This window comes from Crinia signifera, chromosome 7 (assembly GCF_055691185.1).
Source record: "Crinia signifera chromosome 7, ASM5569118v1, whole genome shotgun sequence".
NCBI classification, from domain to species: Eukaryota; Metazoa; Chordata; class Amphibia; order Anura; family Myobatrachidae; genus Crinia; species Crinia signifera.
The window spans coordinates 18,618,885-18,643,162 of NC_139223.1; the positions used below are offsets into that span (position 1 = coordinate 18,618,885).

Sequence of the window (24,278 nt, forward strand, 5' to 3'; positions counted from 1 at the left end):
TATGGGATCATGTATGCCACAGTTTGGGATGGTATACAGGGTGGTTTGGGTTAGTTTGGTTATGGGATCATGTATGCCGCAGTTTGGGATGGTATACAGGGTGGGATGGGTTAGTTTGGTTATGGGATCAGGTATGCCTTAGTTTGGGATGGTATACAGGGTGGGATGGATTAGTTTGGTTATGGGATCATATATGCCGCAGTTTGGGATGTATACAGGGTGGGATGGGTTAGTTTAGTTATGGGATCAGGTATGCGGCAGTTTGGGATGGTATACAGGGTGGGATGGGTTAGTTTGGTAACGGGATCAGGAATGCGGCAGTTTGGGATGGTATACAGGGTGGGATGGGTTAGTTTGGTAACGGGATCAGGTATGCCGCAGCTTGGGATGGTATACAGGGTTGGATGGGTTAGGTTGGTTATGGGATCAGGTATACCGCAGCTTGGGATGGTATACAGGGTGGGATGGGTTAGTTTGGTTATGGGATCAGATATGCCGCAGTTTGGGATGTATACAGGGTGGGATGGGTTAGTTTGGTTATGGGATCAGGTATGCTGCAGTTTGGGATGGTATACAGGGTGGGATGTGTTAGTTTGGTTATGGGCAGGGCCGCCAAGAGAAATCCTGGGCCCCGGTACAACTTCCTGGGCCCTCACAGACGGAGCTCCGCACACACTCTGTTGACATGCTCTGCCAGGGGTTAACATTCTCTACCAGGTGTTAACATGCTCTGTGCCATGGGATTAACCTGCTCTGCCAGGGGTTACATGCTTTGCCAGGAGTAAACTCCCAAATCACGTGGCGGGCTCTCAGCAGAGTCGGAGAGTGGAAGGACCTCTGTGATGCTGCTGCTCCCATGCCAGCTCACGTCCGCACTCCCAATGCCGCAGCTGAAAAGTTGACTATGGCGCACTCAGACCCAGCGCACTCGCCACCAAATAAAAAAAAACTGTGTGTCCAGACCCGGGACCCCCTGACAGGGCCTGGGCCCGGGTAAACTGTACCTGCCCCCCCCCCCTCTCGGCACCCCTGGTTATGGGATCAGGAATGCCGCAGCTTGGGATGGTATACAGGGTGGGATGGGTTAGTTTGGTTATGGGATCAGGTATGCCGCAGTTTGGAATGTATACAGGGTGGGATGGGTTAGTTTAGTTATGGGATCAGGAATGCCGCAGTTTGGGATGGTATACAGGGTGGTATGGGTTAGTTTGGTTATGGGATCAGGTATACTGCAGCTTGGGATGGTATACAGGGTGGGATGGGTTAGTTTAGTTATGGGATCAGGAATGCCGCAGTTTGGGATGGTATACAGGGTGGGATGGGTTAGTTTGGTTATGGGATCAGATATGCCGCAGTTTGGGATGTATACAGGGTGGGATAGGTTAGTTTGGTTACGGGATCAGGTATGCCCCAGTTTGGGATGTATACAGGGTGGGATGGGTTAGTTTGGTTACGGGATCAGGTATGCCCCAGTTTGGGATGGTATACAGGGTGGGATGGATTAGTTTGGTTATGGGATCATGTATGCCGCAGTTTGGGATGGTATACAGGGTGGGATGGGTTAGTTTGTTTATGGGATCATGTATGCCACAGTTTGGGATGGTATACAGGGTGGTTTGGGTTAGTTTGGTTATGGGATCATGTATGCCGCAGTTTGGGATGGTATACAGGGTGGGATGGGTTAGTATGGTTATGGGATCAGGTATGCCTCAGTTTGGGATGGTATACAGGGTGGGATGGATTAGTTTGGTTATGGGATCATATATGCCGCAGTTTGGGATGTATACAGGGTGGGATGGGTTAGTTTAGTTATGGGATCAGGAATGCGGCAGTTTGGGATGGTATACAGGGTGGGATGGGTTAGTTTGGTTACGGGATCAGGTATGCCGCAGCTTGGGATGGTATACAGGGTTGGATGGGTTACTTTGGTTATGGGATCAGGTATACCGCAGCTTGGGATGGTATACAGGGTGGGATGGGTTAGTTTGGTTATGGGATCAGATATGCCGCAGTTTGGGATGTATACAGGGTGGGATGGGTTAGTTTGGTTATGGGATCAGGTATGCTGCAGTTTGGGATGGTATACAGGGTGGGATGTGTTAGTTTGGTTATTATGGGATCAGGTATGCTGCAGTTTGGGATGGTATACAGGGTGGGATGGGTTAGTTTGGTTACGGGATCAGGTATGCCGCAGTTTGGGATGGTATACAGGGTGGAATGGGTTAGTTTGTTGTTTTCCTTGATTTTAGTGTTGCTGTATATTTGTATGAAATATAATTTGCTATGCAGGGTTTATTTGGTGCTGATGAGTTTGCAGACGTTGACTGGTCATAGGTTCAGTGAAGCACTTTCTACATACTCACTCTCTCTAAAGCATGGGGACAATCACGTTATTTTTATATCCTGGAATGTGAGCGGCCTTAACGATAGGGTTAAATGAGCATTGGTGCTTAGGCAACTCAAGCAGTATGGTTCAGATGTCATATGCTTAATTGAGACCCATTTGGTTGGTGCTAAGGTCCTGTCTGTAAAGAAACCCTTGGGGGGGCTTTCCACTCTTCCCACACTTCAGCGTCTAGGGGTGTGTCAGTGTTGATCCATAGGACTGTTCCATGTAGTGTGTACTGTTTTCCTATTTTTGTAAAATCCACTCTGTATCCCTGTTGTTGTTGGCAGTTTATATACCACCTCCATATTCCCATGATGTTCTTAAATAGGTTGCTGCATTTCTTGCCTTCTACCCTGATACTCCAGTGATGTGCCTTGGGGATTTTAATAATGTAATGAACCCTGATCTTGATAGACTCAATAGGTCCCTGGTAGGCCCGAGACGTAATGGTGGCCAGTTCCCTACACTTGTGGCAGGTATGGGATTGGTGGATTTCGGGAGATTGAAACACCCCCAAACTAGACAGTTTTCGTGCTTCTCCCCTACTTATTCGGCCTTTTCCAGAGTAGACCTGGCATTAATGTCACACACTCTGGTGCTGAGGGCCCAATCTGTGCACTATGAAACCAGGGGTATCTCAGACAATTCACCACTGTCCATACAGTTGGATTTGAGGGGCCAATCTTTCTGGAAATTAAACCCATTTTGGCTTACCCGTATGGGTGCAGGATCAGAACTGGAGTCTGCTTGAAGTGAATTTATGGAATCGCATCAAGTGATGCGATTACATTCTCCATTACTGTGTTTTGGGATTCCTTTAAATCTTTTATACAAGGCAGTATGAATCAACGTGTGTGTCACAACATTCACGTATTTTCAGTATTTATCTGCCTTGTGAATTCCTGCTGGTTCTACTCTTCCTTCCTCTGCTCCATGCTGCTAACCAGCTCTTTGTTAGTTTGAACACTGCAGGATGATTGCAGCACCTGCACAGTCTCCTTGATTAGGTAACCTGTGAGGTAATAGGCCAGTGTCTGACAGATGAGCTCATTAGATCCTTATAAAGGGCTCTTCCTGGTGGGTATTCCCTGCCAGCTTATAGGCTCACAACCTGCTCCAGCGGTCCTTGTATTTTTACTGTGTTCCTGATTACCAGATACTGAATTCGGCTGGTTTCCTGACTATCCTTCCACTTAATCCTTGTGTACCATGAGTTACCCGTGTATGACCTCAGCTTTCCTTCTGACTACTCCCCTGTCTAATCCTTGAGTACCATGCCCAGTGACTACCAGTGTACGACCCGGCTAAGGTGACTACGAGTAATCCTGAATCCATGCTACCTGTTTCCAAGGGTTTGCCAGTGCCATATGGGGAACATGCTCAGGGGACCGCAACCGGCACGTCCATAGGAGCGAAGCCCAAATCCCAACTGGAGGGGTCACTGGTGAACACCTATGGTGTGGTAAGATTCCGCACCCCTGTATCAGGTCTAGCCAATCCTCGGCCTGGTGACCAACATCATGTGCCTGAGATCGTGACAGAATACTCTGGCCCAAAAGAGGAGCTATGGGAGCAACTGTCAGCTAGGATCTGTAAAGGTGCATAAACACTGCATAATTTTTTTTTACCAATTTCGTTGAAAGACATTTCCCTTGAAGCCAGTGTCCTGGATGAAAGATGTTGACAAAAGATATTGACGGCAGACACAAGACGAAAGACCTAGCCAAAGTTTATAGGTTCTTTTTGAAAGATATCCAAATTGAGCTGCATGCACAGTTGACGAACAACCTTGATGAACAACTGGCCGGGTATGCGCATCATCATTCGTCGTTCATCGTAAACGCACTGAAAGATATTTTGACCAATTTCGTTTAGAATGGCCGAAATGAACGAAATTGATCAAAAAAGTTGGTCAAAAAAATTGTAGTGTGTATGCACCTTAAGCAAGAGCAGGACCAAGCTCTGATCATGAAAAGCATACAGACTCTACAGCGGATGGACCTCGCTTCATCTCCTCCAATATCAGTGGAACCAGTGTCAGGGACATTAAGGGTTCTCCACCTATTAATGCAGCAGTTGCAGGAGTTACTGACTAAGGTGTTTTCAGTGATTACCGTCTTACTAGGAAGTCCTTCTAGTGGCAAGGTACCTTCCACTCTAGGTTCTGTGCCTGTGAAACCCTCTGACGCTTGATAAACCGGATATTTATCTGATAAGATTAGATATGATTAATAACCCAAACCAAATTTATTTACTTTATTTACCTTTAAATATAACGGCAACGCTGAAATGATTGCACACCCACACAACCGTTTTATAAAATGTATGGCAATGCTTTACTTAAAGAATAGCTTCATTACAGGATATTTGCAAATGCAGACTAACACAAGAAACATAAAATTGATTAGCTAATACTTAAACAGTAATTCTAAATCAAATCAAAATGGACACCTTTCAAGGACAGTGATCAGCCATGATTAAACCTCCTTCATAATTACCTCCAGCCCCCTGTGCTTCCTTGTTCTTTCTCAACTGCCTTTCTTCTCCTTCTATCACTCTGATATTTAAACCTTTATCACATTAATTAATTAATTACTCATAAGCATTGAGTCTTATTGGCAAGCTCTGCTTTCAATCATGATGTCATAATTAACCCAACACCCAACTTCAGTGGCCTTGTGGGTCTATGCATGTGTGGCCTTGTTCCAATCTTATTCAGTATGTGGAGACTAGATTCCTGTCCTTGCTACATTATACTGTCAACATCACATTCTTAAGCTTCTAAAACCAAAAACAATATTCTATAAGAAATCACTTTTACAGCTCTGTTCTGAATGATCAGCCATTTTAATAATATTATTACGCAAGTCATGCCTAACAAAATGGCTGCTGCTTCTAACATACAGTATTATAACTGTTTAGCGCAAAGGGAAGGCCTCATACGCAGTGAATAGTACAGTGTGCAACAAGCTAAAGTCATCTGCAGCAATAATAGCGGCAGTCAGGAAAACAGAATATAATAAAAGCATAGATTTATTGATTAGTTGATTTTCTGTATTATCAGTCCATCCTCAACTTTTTTCATATCTCCGAAAAAAAGTTCATATCTCTCGTACTGTGCATCATTTGTTTCTCTCTTAATACATCGGAAAACCTTCTTGAAGCATTTCACTAGTATACAGAAAAATCAATAATATTATCTTGGCAAAAACATTAAACTTCTTAAAGCATATATAACATTGACTTATACGAACCAGTTATTGGGGTTCAACCAAATAAACCAACTGTAGGGAATCACATCACTCACACCTGTTCAATAAACTAATTTTTTTAACCCAAATAATTTCATTCAACTTTCCTTTTAACATCATCATCCGTTTAGTATTTGTGATGCTTGTACCATATTTTAATTATATTCACAAATTCAAATACAATTTTATAAACTTGGGATAATGTAAATAAGTGTGTTTCTTTAATATACCATGTGTTACTTTCAAATCTTCATGTTGAATCACCACTGTATTAATTAGTAAAAGTAAAATTTTATTACAATAGATCTTGTTTGTAACCATTTAGAAACCTTATAATCCTTGTGGTAATGTCCATGGCTTATGAGATGGTATGTTTGAGAAAACATCATAAGAAACAATTCAATGAGTACCCCTTTTTTTTTTTTTTTATCTAGGTGTTATACTAGCACACCCAACTCTGTCACATAACTACATGTTTTGTTGTACTCCAAAATATCTCCTGTTATTACACTCTTTACCAATTTTAAACCTAGGGAGTGTCAGTAACCTTATAAGATTAACTTGTGTAAATCCTACATAGAAAATGAAGTGTTGTTTGATTTGACTGCAAATATAAGTAGCCATTAACCCAACATTACCGGAGTGATACCGTAGATGACAATATAACCAACAATCAGTTTACCTTATTGTTCTTTCTATCAGCTCATGATGAGCGTCTTAAAGAAGAAATGTCAGTTTGCATATAGATATTATGTTTGCACCATTGTTACCATTCTTATTTAGAATGCCTCTTCTTTACTGATACCTTACTAGATGTATTCTATCAATGGTTCTGGTGTGGATGTTCTTAGTTACTTTTATGTTATTACTCATATATTTATTTTAAACCTTCTAATTAGTTTAACATATTGGCTATCAGTATTTTATTACCATCCTCTGATGCATACTGAAACCTGTCTGTTATGATTATTACTATACTTGTGGGATTAAAATTTAAAAGCAGAAGTAGAATACACCACCATGACTCTAGTAATACCTCTTTGATAACTATACACACTGTCCTTGCCAGCAACCAATCCCTGGTAACCCTCATTCACTATAAAAATATGAAAACTTAAAAAAACAAAAATGACTTCTTCAGTTAGTAAGTGTATGGGAAACTTGGTCACTCGTGGGGATCATTGTTTTACACCTTGTCCACAACCCGCAGGGACACCACTAAGGGTATCCCCCGATTCCGTGGACCTCTTCTTGCCCACAACCCGCAGGGACACCACTAAGGATGCCCCCCGATTCCGTGGATCTTGTCTTGGTCTGTGTGGGGGCCCTGGACAGGCCCATCATCAAATAAGTTTTTTAAGTTAAAATCACAGTCACAATATTTATCTGCATCAGTTTCTTTTTCTTTCAACTGATATCACCACCAGGTCGGAAACCTTCTTGCAGTGAGACGCATTAATTCAATTGGTTTGTTTCACAGGGACGGGTCTTGCCTTTGATCTACGAGACATTTAATTGTAAGAATTTTCTCACCATTGCATAGTCTCCAGGCTGGACCTTATAACAACATCCCTTCATAAGCTTGTTTGCTTTTCTGGCAAAGTATTTAGATGATGTGAGAATTAGAGTGACAAGTCTGCTGCTGGATGTTGAATAGGGATTGATGGTCTCCCAAAAATAAAAAAATGTATATATAAATTAAAATAATGATCTTATAAGGGGACAGGTTCAGTGGCTGCTGAGGAGTAGTGTGAATGTTACACAAAACCGAAGACAAAACTTCAAGTCAACTCATGGTAATTTCCACACCCACCCTAAATAATGTGTTCTCAATGTGCATTTGTTAACATGTTCAATTTTGACTAAAACCTTTTAGTGAATGGTGAGTGCAACCAACCTTCAATAACCATACATTGATGTATTCCTTAGAATACCTTTCCTGTGAAATACCTCTATAATTTTTTTTTTTTTTTTTAATACCATATACCTTATGTGATAACATATCTGAACACAAATTTCTTAATAAATTTCTTTGCTGTAAAGGATGCTGTACATGGGACAGCTGGGATGTTCCTTATAATCAAGATAACATCAGATACCATTTAAATATAATGACAATTTTAAATGCATATAAATTTCCCAAAAAATATTTTTTAACCTTAGGAATGGACCAGTGGTAGGAGAAATGTTTGATGGTTCTATAGGAATAATTTTCCTGAGTTCATTCTTCTGCAGATGCGTTTGGGCCTTTGCATAAGATGAAATCAACATACATGCCCTCTCTCTCCTTACATGGGTCATCCCATGGGCAGCTTCCGCATATGCCAGGAGGAGGGGTTTGGGGAGCTACTGGTCTGCCCCCACCATCTTTACATAGGTCATTAGCCTTTTGACTGCATCCATTTATCATCCATTGGCACATTCCTGTTAAATACACAACTCTTGATGTTTTATGAGATTCTGCTGGTCAATTGTAAAAACATTAAATTGTATAGTGGTGTGATTCACAACAGTGGCCATCTTATTTTTGTTACCAAGTGCAACAAGATCACTTTATAACATGTGAGCTTGACACTTAACAACTACTGCCTTTGCAGGGAGTTGCACAGCCTCAATTAGCTCCTTTACTTGCTGTGATATTAGCGTATTATATCATAGCAAAATCACGATGGAAAATGAGGATCTCTAAATCCAATACTACCGCATATCCCGTATATGGCCATCCTGAGTCTCCTTGTTGGTGACAACTACAATCTTTGTAGATGGTAGTGGCGTGTCAGAGATATCAGGTCTGATTGGAGAAATTTTGCTTTAAATATTCCTCACAATCATGTTCTAAATCCTGCATCTCTTCCATCCTCTGGGACTCCCGGGTCCCACCAGGTAGCAGAGTAGCAGGATTTAGCGTACCACACCTGACAATAGTCAGGTCATGTGGCGCTGGGAGAAAAGTTCCCAACGAGAGAACCATGCACTGGAAATGTGTCTTGTCCGTGAGGAATTCAATAGAAAAGATGTAGCATTAGAGACACATAGTGTGCGGTGTTCTGTAATTTCTATACAAAGGCTGCAGCAGCCGCCACAGTCCTTAAACATGTTGGTAAAGCAGATGCCACTCGGTCAAATGTGCAACTGTAGTACCTGATGGGTCTATGTGAACCCCCATGTATATGTGTTCAAACTCCCAAGGCCGCTGCTTGTTGTTCATTACAGTAAAGACAGGTATATGATAAATCTGATATATCCAGTGCTGTGGTTTCTGTCAGTGCCTGTCTCAGAGCCTCAAATGAAGCAATGATGTCAGTATATTGTTCTTTGCCAGCTCTGTGTCAGTTAGATTCAGTAGTAGTAATAGAAAAGGTGTCAGTAAGAGAATCCTGTAAAGAATTTAAACACATCATTAGATCATAAACATATTGAATCAGCATTGTGGTAGCAATCATGCAACTCATTGTGGGACATAGTGGGGCTGTCCATAAAACTTTGGCTTAATTAAGTCCACGTATATTGGACTGTGCTGTAAATAAATGTAGTAAGTCCTGACTATCTGCTTTAAGAACTATGCAGATCATAAATCAATGATTAGATGACTGTAATAATCACATTGGGCAGATAACCTGCAATAACAGAGTGTTGCAAATACTATGGGTATTAAATAGTATGCGTTGTTGTAAAATCTGGAAAAAAAACTATTTCTTGTGGTCCATAGATGTTTAGAAACTTGTGACATGATTAGTAATGAAAAACTCATCAAAATCCTCTAACCCCGTGAGGGTCCTCATATCGGTTAGTGCCTTCTGACAGCAGTCTCTCATGGATTCCTGTTAATAATACACAATTTCTTCCAAACCACTCTGAGAAAAAACAATCATTAAATCATTACAAATATTTGAGAGAATATCATGATTAGTTGTACAGCAAATGCGATTACTAATAGCAGTACCTAGTAGTGCTGCACCTAATTGTGACCTCCATTCCTTATTTGTGGGCTCATATGCATGACCAATGGATCTAGTAAAGTGGCAACATGCAATCAGATAAATCAGTAAGCATAAAAATGCAACTCAATATGCATCTTATAATAATCACTATAAAATCTGTATTTTTTTCAATAAGGGCTTTGATAAGGATTCTGCAGCATTACCTGCAGACTCAATATTATTTTCTAAAAAATTCCTAGTGGCTGAGTAATAATAATAATAATAATAATGTTAATATATTTTTTTTTAAAACACTTGCTTTTTCTGTGCAAAATGAAATGCATCAATTTGTAAATTAATCTTTTTTCTGGAATGGTCACACCTCTATTGGCTGGGATTTAATTAATAAAACAAGCAAAAGCAATAGCATTATTAAGCTCAGACATCATATTAGCATTTGTCATTTGGAAAAAAAAATGGCAGTTTTGAAACAGATGTTTACAAAACAACATTATCACATGAGGGAAGCAGAGGGGAGGGGGCTGGAGGTCATCCTTGGGTATGGCTGATCACTGTCCCATACAAACATTGCAATAACTTTAATCTATTCATTGTGCTTTTTCAAAAGGGTAAACAATATCTTCAATTCTAAAATCTTTCATGTCCTTGTTATGGAAAACAGTTCTGTGACACTCCTTGGATATTTCACATTATTTAGGAATAAAACTTTACTCTCTTATCAATCTCATTAACCATTTCCTGCCTTTAATTTCCTACAGAGTTATTTCTGATGTTACTCTCACCTCATCACTGAAAAAAAAAACTTCTTCCCTTCTGCTTTTTCAAAAATAAACAAAAAATTTCAAAATTATTCTTTTTTTTCCCCATTTTTTTCTTTTTCTCCCTAAGGCTCTAAAAGACATATCACCTCTCCTCACTTCTCACTGAACAGAATTAACCCCTCAGTGGGACAGTACAATCTTTCCAAACATATGTAGGTTAGTGGGATATACTATCTCAATTCTTGAAGCTTTCACCACCTGTCACCAGACCATTGCACGTTCACTCTCATCAAATAATCATTACCTCACAGGTGCATCATCATCGCCAATTCCAACTAACTATGACCAGCATAGTATTTTCTATACCTTCTCACTTGCTCACACTAGTCACATACTCAGAGCTTTCTGTGATCCCATACAAATGCTTAAAACGGTGTTACCTCTTTCAAAGACAAAAATGTAAATAAAATAAATGAAAAATGTCCCCAAAAAACCTAACCTAGCGTTATGTGTCATTCACTGTTACCACACCTACGCCTTCCACATCCTGTCATTCCTTGTTACCAGTCTTGTGGGTCTCTACTGTCATTCTTTGTTACCAGTAGTCACGTGTCCCACCCCCACCCTGTCTTCTCTTGTTATTTTTCCCCATATATTCTACCTTGTACGTAGGTGGCAGATACCCCCTGTGAATCTCGCTACCGGTCAGCACTCTTCACAGGAAAAAATCAACTCATCAAATCAGAAAAAAATTATATGCAATATGTCATTCTTTGTTACCATATCTGCACATTGTCTAAGTGATCATTACACGTTTAGATCACTATCTCCCCTTGTTATCTAGCTAACTGTGGCCACAGTATTAACCCCTTAAGATACTCTATAAATTTAGTACCCTCCCCCTTTCAAAACAAACAAAATTACATTAACACAAATCAAAAACAAAACAAAAATTGGCTTAAAGAAAACCCCACAGCCTTGAGTCAGTTATCACTGATTACCTTCCATTCATAAGAATAAAAATAAACCCAGGACTTATCTGTGCATTACTCAAGGTATATCTGATTCAATATATGTATCCAGATTAAGCAAATAGGCAACAGAAATTGCCAACAGAAAACATGGTCTAATATATCAATATGAACCTTTAAGAATAGATGTTATATTGGACTTATATCTCATCGATATATATATCACTTTTCTTATTCAAAATGTATTACTCATTAAATGAAAAAATACCATTGAATTCACATGATTATTTCCTGTTTCTTCACCAAACATGGACAACTCCTTATCTCGCATTACATCAACTGAATCCATCACTTTAGAGTTTCCAACTCACAGCTGCTTTGTTTAATAAACCAAAAAAAATTAAATCAAAAACCCATAGCAGAAAAACATCAGTCCTACATTATGGACTTCATCTCCGCAAGACAGGAGACCAAAAAACTTTACAATGAGATAAACTCGATCTTTCTTTGTTATAAACAATATTCCAATTAACTTTATTTATTCTGGTGGTAAAAATGAACTGTTACTTGGCTTACAATATTAGCGTCTACTCCTTTAAACTCTGTATTTTAACGGACCTCTGTCTATGGATATAAAGAAATTAGCTCAAACTGTTATTGTAATCCGACTGCTTGCTAGCTCTAACAATGCAACGTATACTTAATTATTTATTAACATTTTCTTATATAAACCATATACAGTAGAAAATCCGAGGGTTTCCAAACAATACAGATTATGGATAAATCATGCATTCCATTTCTTCCACATGTTGCTGGCCAGACAACCAGAAAGAAACGTAAATGCACAATCTCCTCTACCTATCTCTAATCACCAAATTATAAGCACGGGAAAACCTACAACAAATATATGCAACTTCTTTAAAATTTATAGATTGGACAAACAAAGAAACTCTAATTATCAAAACAACCGCTACAGATTAGTTACTTCAGCAATATCCTCAGCAGACAATATACACCAAACAATCCAACCGCGGTCAAAAAATAAAAACAAACAAAAAAAATACTGTCATTTAAAGAATATTTTTTTTTTAAAAAGTAGACAATTTATTGTCAGCATAACCTTTATACCAATATGCTTGCTATAGTCTGCATGCTTTGCAAATAAACTAAAGAAATACTCTTCCTGACCCAAGCAATGTTGTTTACAACTTCTTGCCAAGTTTCTCGCTGCTCTCCTTATCTATTCTCTGACACAGAGAAGAAATGGGCGATGCGGGGGGGTTTAGCAAGCTGACAGTCTGAAAAATGCAGCGTTGTCTTTCCATGCCTTAAATTACGATCTATTTGTTTTATAATTAAAGATCGAAGTTGCTTCAAGTGATATTGGATTACCATACCTTAACAGATGTTTGAGAAGATCAGGGTACACAAATGCACCGACTTTAAAAAAAATTCTACACATTTTTTTTTTTCTCCAATAGCTAATTTTTTCCAAACTTTGATCTTCTCAATAACTGATAAAATATGGACACCAACCATCATTGAATCTCGCTGGGGCCTCCAACTGATAAACCGGATATTTATCTGATAAGATTAGATATGATTAATAACCCAAACCAAATTTATTTACTTTATTTACCTTTAAATATAACGGCAACGCTGAAATGATTGCACACCCACACAACCGTTTTATAAAATGTATGGCAATGCTTTACTTAAAGAATAGCTTCATTACAGGATATTTGCAAATGCAGACTAACACAAGAAACATAAAATTGATTAGCTAATACTTAAACAGTAATTCTAAATCAAATCAAAATGGACACCTTTCAAGGACAGTGATCAGCCATGATTAAACCTCCTTCATAATTACCTCCAGCCCCCTGTGCTTCCTTGTTCTTTCTCAACTGCCTTTCTTCTCCTTCTATCACTCTGATATTTAAACCTTTATCACATTAATTAATTAATTACTCATAAGCATTGAGTCTTATTGGCAAGCTCTGCTTTCAATCATGATGTCATAATTAACCCAACACCCAACTTCAGTGGCCTTGTGGGTCTACGCATGTGTGGCCTTGTTCCAATCTTATTCAGTATGTGGAGACTAGATTCCTGTCCTTGCTACATTATACTGTCAACATCACATTCTTAAGCTTCTAAAACCAAAAACAATATTCTATAAGAAATCACTTTTACAGCTCTGTTCTGAATGATCAGCCATTTTAATAATATTATTACGCAAGTCATGCCTAACAAAATGGCTGCTGCTTCTAACATACAGTATTATAACTGTTTAGCGCAAAGGGAAGGCCTCATACGCAGTGAATAGTACAGTGTGCAACAAGCTAAAGTCATCTGCAGCAATAATAGCGGCAGTCAGGAAAACAGAATATAATAAAAGCATAGATTTATTGATTAGTTGATTTTCTGTATTATCACGCTATTCCGGGCATTACTGTGGCATCTGCATCTGTGCCCTGTAAGGACAGGTACCTCAGTCATCCTCGTCCCCAGTTCTTTGATGAAGAGCGCCAGCGGCATAGATCCCTCAGCCTATGCTTTTACTGTGGAGCCCTTGATCACTTCATTGGGGATTGTTCCCTACGTGGGACCTGAAATAGAGCAGCAGATTCTGTTCTCACCCAAATGGAATCCTGTGGTTACAACTGGGGTCCTAGGACCAACATTTTTTTGATGAAGAACTGTATTGCTCAGGTCCAGTTCTGGGAAGGTGTTCATGGTCGCAAGCCCCACGACGGGAATCCAAGTATCAAGTCCCGAGAGGGAAGTCTGAGTATCAAGTCCCAAGATGGTGTCCTGTCAGTCCAAGCCCAAGAGGGGGTCCTTTCAGTCTCACCCCAAGAGGGGATCCAGTCAGTCTCACCCAAAGAGGGGGTCCAGTCAGTCTCAACCTAGGAGGGGGCACCATCACTCCAACCCCAGGAGGGGGTCCTGTCCATCCAGCCCCAGGAAGGGGTTCTTCCAATTATCTTGCCCAAGGAGGGGCATCAAAGTGCTTTACCTCTCACAGTGTTGTTCTGAGAGGGGTCTCAGAGTGAAGAGCCCCAAGAAGGGTTTCAGAGTCTTTCACACCAGAAGTGATCTCGGAGGGTCATATCCCAGGAAGGGTCTCAGACTGTCATTTCCCTGGAGGGTTCTCAGAGTTTCAAGCCTCAGGAAGGGGTTCAGATTGTCGTGCACCAGGAGGGGTCTCAGACTGTCAGGCTCCAAGTGGGATCTCAGAGTGCCACACCCCAGACATGCTCTCTGTGCACCGCATCCCAGAAGGGGTTCCTGAGCACTGTAACCCAAAAGGGGTCTCTGAATGTGGTACCCTAAAAAAGGGTCTCTAATTATATTACCCACGAGGGATCTCTGAGCATTGCAGAAGGGTCCTCTGGTCGTCATACCCCTGGAGCGGTCTTCGAGTGTGGCTCTCCAAGAGGGGCTACTGAGCACTTTGTCCCCGCGTGGCGGTTCCAAGTCTGTCGCCCCGCGTGGCGGTTCCAAGTCTGTCGCCCCGCGTGGCGGTTCCAAGTCTGTCACCCCGCGTAGCGGTTCCAAGTCTGTCACCCCGCGTGGCGGTTCCAGGTCTGTCACCCCGCGTGGCGGTTCCAAGTCTGTCACCCCGCGTGGCGGTTCCAAGTCTGTCACCCCGCGTGGCGGTTCCAAGTCTGTCACCCCGCGTGGCGGTTCCAAGTCTGTCACCCCGCGTGGCGGTTCCAAGTCTGTCACCTCACGTGGCGGTTCCAAGTCTGAGGACTTGTGTGCCATGGCCTCAGGGCCAGTCTCCGTGGCCTCCCATGTAAATATGTACAGGGTTGGCTTTTGTCTCCTGAGCAATGCCTTTCCGGTAAACCATTAATTACTGATTAGGAATGGTAAATCAATAGGTGTAGGGATTCCCCCTTTATTAATAAGATATCCAGATCGATATCTATTTGCTGTGGGTATGTGTATGTGGGGCGGGGGGGGGGGGGGGTTGGGTTCGGTGGGGGGGGCGATGATGGAAGGGAGGGTATGGAATCTCTTCTTTTTTTTTTTTTGTGCTCCCCCTCTTTTTCTTTTCTTTCACGTTGGTAAACTACCCTCACATAGTAATACATTAGAACATCATGAAGTTTGCGTCACATAGTAACTCGGTACACAGAATACAGTGTAGGCACAATAAGTAATTTTCTCCCCTCTTTCCTTTTTTTTTTTTTTTTTTTTACACTTTGGCAAATGCCCTTATACAGCAGTATAGTATAATGCTGTCTTATGCACATTAAGGGAAATTAAGGAGGTCACAAGTAGTTAAGTACATTAAACACTTAGGAACGAGAGATAGGCACACGTTAAATGTAAGTAAAAGCATAGACACAAAATACCCCTTTGTTTTTTTTCTCCTCTCCTTTTTCTCCCTCCCCCTCCCAGTCTCTTCTTCTTTCCTTCTCTTTCTCTCCCCTTCCTATATGCATATACATAGAAGTAAGGGGACCATTATGAGGAAAAATCGGATTGGCAAATACTAGGTTGGTATTGTCTCAGGTAGGTAAAGGCCATCCCTAGAGAGATCTATACAGTGGAAATATCTGCTATTTGTACTATAATTTGTTTGTAAGTGTTGTGTTGATAAAAAAGAAAATAAATAAATATCTGTTACAAAAAACAATGTAAAAATCGGGTCGGTCACATCGCATCGCATGCCATTGTAATGGCATGCGATACGACCGATTTTTACATTGTACAAGGAACATCCAAAAACCCTGAAAATCGGGTCCCATCGCGTCTCATCGCATGCCTTAAGTACTGGCATGCGATGAAAAAATCGGGCGCCCAGATATTACACAAGTACCGATCTTTTTTATTTGTTGAAATTTAGTATTAAATTTGGAAATAAATGCAATTGAATTGCTTGAGGTCTTGAATTCCTTTTTTAGAAAACTTTTTGGGTTTCAAAAGGTTCTCTCTCTGTATCTTATCCACCTGGTCTACGGCTTCGAGAAGATCTTATCTGGATAGCCGCGTCTTATAAAATTTGCCACCATCATTTGTGATTGTTTTTTATAATCTGTATCAAGTGTGCAGTTACGACGTAACCTCATCAATTGGTTTTTAGGGATATTGTTTATCCAAGGTTTATAATGTCCACTCTCATAGTGGAGATAGTTATTGGTTCCTACAGGCTTCAAATAATTAGTGGAAATAATGATACCATCCATCGTGGAAAATGCGATATCCAGGAATTTCAGAGGTATAACTGAAGGTGTGGGTAAAATTAAGATTAAATATGTTGGTGTTTAGAATCTTAACAAAATCTAGTGCCAGATCGTGTCCCCCATTCCAAATAATAAATAAGTCATCAATGAAATGGCCATATAGGACCAGTTTCTCTCTATACGGACCGCCCCATATAAGTTGTTCTTCCAGGCGGCCCATATAGAGGTTTGCAAAACTAGGTGCAAATCTGGTCCCCATCGCTGTTCCAAAGCGTTGCAAATAGTGGTGATCTTCAAAAATAAAATAATTGTGAGTGAGAATAAACACTATAGAATCCAGAATAAATTGTTTCCTGGATGTAGTGATTTCATCATCTGATTCCAAATAGTGATTTACAACCTCAACACCTTTATCGTGTGGAATATCCGTATAAAGTGCTTGTACATCCAGGGTGAGGAGCCCCATCCCTCTGTCCAAGCTAAATCTAAAAAAAAAATTTCAGTATGTGTGTTGTGTCTTTAATGTGAGAGGGGAGTGAGGTGACACATTTTTAAAGGTGTGAATCAACAAAATGTAAGAGTAAGAGTAAATGTTGGAAGTAAGAGAGCCTACACCAAAAATAAAAGGTCTCCCGGGAGGTGTTGTGAGGTTCTTGTGGGTTTTGGGTAAAAAATAAAATGTGGGATTGATGGGGTGATAAGGAAATAAAAATTGTGATTCTTCACTGGATATCGCACTCTCCTTTACTGCGCCATCCAACAAGTTTTTAAATTGAGTCTGGTATGATGTAGTGGGGTAAGAGGGAAGTCTGATGTAGTAATTAGTATCATTAAGTTGTTTAGAGCCTTCGCAGAGATATGCCTCTATATCAAATCAAGATGACCCCCCCCCCTTTGTCTGCCTGTTAAACCACAATTGAGAGATCCTTTTTTAATTTATTAAGTTCTATACGTTCCATTTTAGTGAAATTATCAAATTTTGAAGCATAAGAGTAATTTTTTAATGGTTTATTACATCACTTTTTAAAATCTTCTAGAGTTTTGTTATAGAAGATAGTGATGGCTGGACTCTTGTGTTCCAATGGAAAGAAATTAGATTTTTTCTTAAACAATGGTTGTGTTTTAGACTCCTGAGTTGTATTTATATTAAACATTTCTACTTCATCTGAAGCATTTTCATCAAGAAGAGATTCTAAGGTAGTGAGACCAATATGGTCAGTTTCGTCCAGGACAATGGGGCACATTCAGTGGTCTGATTTGCTCTTTTGAGTTCTTTAACGGCAAAATAATGTTTTCTGCACAAATCTCTCGTGAATTTATTTAAATCAATAATTAAATAAAAAATGTTGGGATCTTGTCGAGGGGCCAAATTTAAACCTTTACATAATAAAGTTTTTTGAGGGGCCGTAAACTGGTGTGTCGTTAGATTAAATAATCCTGTATCATCTATTTCAACCTTGGTTTTCTCTGTCTCTTTCTGCCTCCTCTTCTCCCTCTCCTTCGTGGTATCTTTTTGGAGTATGATTGGTAAGATTTGTGTACGGATTGTAATCTTGCCATGTCCTGGACTGAAAAACCTGATCACTTTTTGTGCTAGAATTTAGTCTATCATATGTTTTACCTCATTCTACTACGGCATTAGAGAAACTGAATAATTGTATAATTGCTTAATTAATTAAATGATGAGGTATCACTTCAACCTACAAATAGCGTCTCCAGTAAGGAGCCACTATTAGTCTTGAGAAAGTTTCCAGCTGACTACGGGAACGAAACGCGTTGACGTCATCTGAATTTGTGACTGGGTCTTCGTCCTGCTGCGGCTCAGAATTTCAATCATCAGCCGGATCGCAGCTTCCCCCTAACGCTGCAGCTGATATTGCTGTCTGCCGGTTATTCCGGCACCTGTCCTGCCACGATCTGAGCGGTGACCCCAATTGCACGTGGATACTCCAGGCTTGCAGTCTCCTGTGGCGCCGGACCAAACTTTCCACGGGAGCACTTCTCCACAAACAGGCCGGACCTACGGCTGATACCAGGGTGAGCTAACAAATTGATCATTTGGCCACCCGATTTGTCCTAGGGATTTGCGGCATATTGAGGGTGAGACTACACTATAATTGTGAAAGGTAAAACACACATTATGTTGGCTGCTAGCCTGGTGCCTGGGGTGTGTGTGGTGCGTGAGTCCAATAAGTGAGAGAATGCTAGTGTCTGTACCAGAATGTGTTTATTGATTCATAAACAATGCACATAAGAGTATTGGAGTACAAGTGGATACAATATTGTAATGGGGGATGTGGATGTACCTGAGATGAGCCCCGTGGGGGATTAGGGTGCCAGCAGGCCCCTTTGTACCATAAGCCTGTGTTGGCTTATGTCTCATGCAGGTAAGGGTAGTGAGCAGCGTGCCTCAGATAAGCCCTTGCGGGTATGAGGGTGTCAGTGGAACCCTTTATACCATAAGCCCCCTGTCCCCTGACGCCGCTTCCGGGTTGGCGGGATGACGTCATCGGGGGATTTGTGCGCTCGACTCTTCGTGAGGAGACAGTTGCCGGTGGGTGTGTAGCAGGTTGAGCTGGTGTGTTGGGCGAGTGTTCCAACGCGTTTCAGCCACATTTTGGTACAGATACTAGCATTCTGTCACTTATTGGACTCACACACCACACACACTTCAGGCACCAGGCTAGCAGCCAACATAAAGTGTGTTTTACCTTTCACTTATACTAATACAACTCTCATTAAATCAGTTAACAAATTAGCACAGGGTGAGCGCTTAACTACAACCCATTGTTTATCCATGTTTTGAGCACGGACAACTCAGTTAAGCTGCCCCCGCACACTAGGGACTAGAGCGCTACAACCAAAAAACCAATCGACACTATAATTGTGTTTGTTACACATTTGAGCCTCCATCTAACTTTACAGAGTGCGTGTTTGGCTTACATACTAATGACTGGCTCTATTACTAACACCTGATCCTCAATAACTTGCACATTCTGAGCTATATTAAATACTACTTGGTACCAAAATGCCAGAGACTCAGCAAAAATCCATTATTGATATTATTACTGATCTAATATTTCTTTATATATATATATATATATATATATATATTTATACCTCTTATTCCTTATTTAATTTTATATCCTCTTTTTTGTCCATAAATGTTTATTATTTGTACTATTGTCAACTGCTAAATCTATATATATTTTAAATCTATATAAAAGAATTTTACCTGTTAAAACAGTGTGGGCGGGATGTTGTAACATCCGCGGCCCCCTTCGCCGGCTACCGCATTATTAATAACGGCATATGCTATAACATATGCCGTTATTCATGCAAGGGACAGCTCTTGCGGTAAGCGCTGTCCCTTGCGATGCGGTGCCGGCGCTGGACTTCCGGGTCTGTGACCCGGGAGTCCATCTGCGCATGCGCAGACCCCGGCGCCGGCCGCAGGGCACGCTGGGAGGGATCCGTGACGGATCCCTCAAACAGCGCTGCGGTAAGAAGCCCATAGGCTTCTGCAGGGATTCGCCAGCTTTAGCTGGCGATTCCCTCCGCAGCGCTGACACTGCGGAGGGGGCATATAGCATATAGAAATGCGGTAGAAACCCCGAAAACGGGGTTTTTACCGCATTTCTGCTATATAGCATCCCGCCCTGTGTCCTCATTCAGTTTGATGTGGCTGAACAATCAGAGTATTATTATGTGTCTAGCAGCGCATTGCGCCTCATCCTGTTATTTTTCTCTAGTTGGTGTCTATACAATGATCCATACCTGGTAGGATTAAATGAAATGAATGTGCCACATGCGTTTGGTCCTATAGTGGGACTTTCCATGGCAGTGTGATATATTGTACAAGGTATGACACTGCCATCCGTCCTCTGCATATGGCTGCTCTGAATCATGCAATCTGTAATAATGACATAGAAACCTGTAATGCCCAATATAAGGCAGCAACGCTGATGACCACAGCTGTGTTAGACATTATAATGTACAGTACTGATTCCATCTTATCAATATTGTTTAAGCTGCACATGAAGGTGGAAGGATAACACCTGCTGCCAAATCTCAACAGTCACCTCCAACCTCTGGACCATCGGCATCCCCGGTAGAAGTGGAGACATCCACTGTGTCCCCCAAGAATGTGACTACAGACGGCACAGAGGAAGGACCTGACTCCCAGTCATCTGTCCGCAAACAGCTGCAGTCCCCATTTCCGGGAATGGGAGACACAGAGAGCCCAGGTATGTGTGCACACAGGGAGTTCTGGATTTGGGATGGGAATTACACTTTGGGTTGAGTCTCCTTTAAGGACCCTGAGCAGCCACCCAGATTCTGCAAGATGGCTGCGGCCCACCTGAGTCAGCAGTACTGCAGTCTGGCACATACACAGGCGGTAACGAATGGTAATAATTCTCCCTGTGCAAGCTGCACTATTAATAAAAATAGAATAAAGAAATCAATAAATGAAGGAGGGCACTTGTCTTGGAGCCATTCCCCTGAACCCGCCAATGGCCTTGGTGGGGATTGAACTCATGATCTCAGTGCTGTTATGCAGTAATGCTAACCACTCTGCCATTCATACTGCACATATAGTATATGTACAGACACTAAGGGGTAGGGATGTTGCCCATAGCAACCAATCAGATTTTGTCTCTAATTTCTTAGGAAGCAATAAACAGCTGAAATCTGATTGGTTGCTGTGGGCAATAGAACCTTTAGTAACATTAGCCCTACGTGATAATTTCTGTACAGCCCATTTATAGGTATCCTGCTGGCTGATGGTGGCAGATTGTTACACACGTTACAGTACTAATTACATCCTATTGATGTCGTTTACAGGGTGGGATGGGTTAGTTTGGTTATGGGATCGGAATGCTGCAGCTTGGGATGGTATACAGGGTGGGATGGGTTAGTTTGGTTATGGGATCAGATATGCCGCAGTTTGGGATGGTATACAGGGTGGGATGGGTTAGTTTGGTTATGGGATCTGGTACAGTATGCTGCAGTTTGGGAAGGTATACAGGGTGGGATGGGTTAGTTTGGTTATGGGATCATGTATGCCGCAGTTTGGGATGGTATACAGGGTGGGATGGGTTAGTTTGGTTATGGGATCAGGTATGCTGCAGTTTGGGATGGTATACAGGGTGGGATGGGTTAGTTTGGTTACGGGATCAGGTATGCCGCAGTTTGGGATGGTATACAGGGTGGGATGGGTTAGTTTGGTTACGGGATCAGGTTTCCCGCAGTTTGGGATAATATACAGGGTGGGATGGGTTAGTTTGGTTACGGGATCAGGTATGGCGCAGTTTGAAATGGTATACAGGGTGGGATGGGTTAGTTTGGTTACGGGATCAGATATGCCGCAGCTTGGGATGGTGTACAGGGTGGGATGGGTTAGTTTGGTTATGGGATCAGGTATGCCGCAGCTTGGGATGGTATACAGGGTGGGATGGGTTAGTTTGGTTACGGGATCAGGTATGGCGCAGTTTGAAATGGTATACAGGGTGGGATGGGTTAGTTTGGTTACGGGATCAGATATGCCGCAGCTTGGGATGGTATACAGGGTGGGATGGGTTAGTTTGGTTACGGGATTAGATATGCCGCAGCTTGGGATGGTATACAGGGTGGGATGGGTTAGTTTGGTTATGGGATCAGGTTTTCCGCAGTTTGGGATGGTATACAGGGTGGGATGGGTTAGTTTGGTTACGGGATCAGATATGCCGCAGCTTGGGATGGTGTACAGGGTGGGATGGGTTAGTTTGGTTATGGGATCAGGTATGCCGCAGCTTGGGATGGTGTACAGGGTGGGATGGGTTAGTTTGGTTATGGGATCAGGTATGCCGCAGCTTGGGATGGTATACAGGGTGGGATGGGTTAGTTTGGTTACGGGATCAGGTATGGCGCAGTTTGAAATGGTATACAGGGTGGGATGGGTTAGTTTGGTTACGGGATCAGATATGCCGCAGCTTGGGATGGTATACAGGGTGGGATGGGTTAGTTTGGTTACGGGATTAGATATGCCGCAGCTTGGGATGGTATACAGGGTGGGATGGGTTAGTTTGGTTATGGGATCAGGTTTTCCGCAGTTTGGGATGGTATACAGGGTGGGATGGGTTAGTTTGGTTACGGGATCAGGTATGCTGCAGTTTGGGATCATAGGCGAATCTAGAATTATGGTAATGGGTGGTCCTAGATCTAGACACAACAGCAGGGGGAGCTTTGCGCGGCGTAGCCGCATGGCAAAAAGGGGGTTTGGTTTAATGGGAAGGAGGCGTGGTATCACAAAAAGGGATGTGGTATCACACTTTAGACCATACACAGTAATGCCCATTACACATTTTAGCAAACTCCGTAATACCCATTACACATAAAGCCACACACCGTAATGCCAATTACATAAAAGGCCACACACCATGATGCCCATTACACATTGTGCCACACATCATGATGCCCATTACATACTATATAACAAACCGTAATGCCCATTACATATTTGCCACATAAGTGCTGCTTACCTACGTGCTCATTGCTAGGGGGTTCTTGCTTGATGGCACCATAGTACCCATTACACATGATGCCACACACCATAGTACCCATTACACATGATGCCACACACCCTAGTACCCATTACACATGATGCCGCACACCATAGTACCCATTACACATGATGCCGCACACCATAGTACCCAATACACATGATGCCGCGCACCATAGAACCTATTACACATGATGCTGCACACATAATGTCCCTTACACATGATGCTGCACATATAATGCCGCTTACACATGATGCTGCACACCTTAATGCCCCTTACACATTAAGCCACACATTATGCGTAATGCCCCCACATACCGCCACTTGTAGCGTCCCTTAAGCAATACCCCCAAAAGTGTCACTTACTTTAAATTTTTATGTGAGTCTTCGCTGCTGCTGCAGGGAGAGATGGAGAGCGGTGCAGCTGCTTCTATGGGGAGAGGAGCAGAGCGCAGCGCAGAGCACGCTCCCACTCCCCTCCTGGTGTCCCCTCTAGCCGAGTGGACATTTGAAATATTGTGCACGCTGATGTTGTGCGTGACGTCAGGGAGCCGCCACCACATGATTAAGGGGGGGGGGGGGGGGCGGGCTAAGGTGAAAGCGGGGAGAAGAATTGGAGCGGAAGCTGCAGGGGTGACAGTCATTGACAGCTGGACAGAGGGGCTGCCCGACTGTATTCAGAGCACTACATGTCACGCTGTTTGAAATAATACCCCTTTCACAACAGAAAATGCAGGGATTTACCCGGGAATATGGTCCCAGGATCATGCAGGGACATTCCCAGGCTGACCCCTTATACACCAGCCTAGTCCCTGCATTTTCTGGTGTGAGGGGGAGAGACAACCACTCTCCTCTCCCTACCCCCCTTTAACCAACCAGCTATATCTTCGGAACCAACTGACCCATTTACATGAGACCAGTATCATATTGAAGAACTTTTGAGTTGGCTTTGAATGATTTTGGTCCAGTGAAACTGGGCTGTTTGGTTCCAGAGAAATCTGCCCTCAAAGAACATAAACAGTCATGAAATTACATTTAAGAAATTAAAAAAACGGTTTAACCTCAATATCCCTGGAACCAATTAACCCATATGGATCCAGCCTGGTATCAGATTGAAGGCCCAGCGATTTGGGTTCGACTGAGATCAACCTCAAACTTCGGTGATGCCGAAGGGGCAACTGGCAGCCGTTGAACTGGGTGGGGGTCGGAATTAGCGGTTCCCA

At 42.1% G+C, this 24,278-nt stretch overlaps 1 protein-coding gene across 1 annotated transcript in view; it reads left to right on the forward strand.

Annotated features, from left to right (window-relative positions):
• LOC146021084 (tyrosine-protein phosphatase non-receptor type substrate 1-like) overlaps positions 1–20,837 on the forward strand; it is an 84,355-nt gene extending 63,518 nt beyond the window's left edge. Inside the window, exons 8-9 of the mRNA XM_083154885.1 lie at positions 20,546–20,761; positions 20,830–20,837. Of these exons, the coding sequence (XP_083011011.1) occupies positions 20,546–20,761; positions 20,830–20,837 (224 nt within the window). The remainder of the gene's footprint in view (positions 1–20,545; positions 20,762–20,829) is intronic.
• The last annotated feature ends 3,441 nt before the right edge of the window (positions 20,838–24,278 follow it).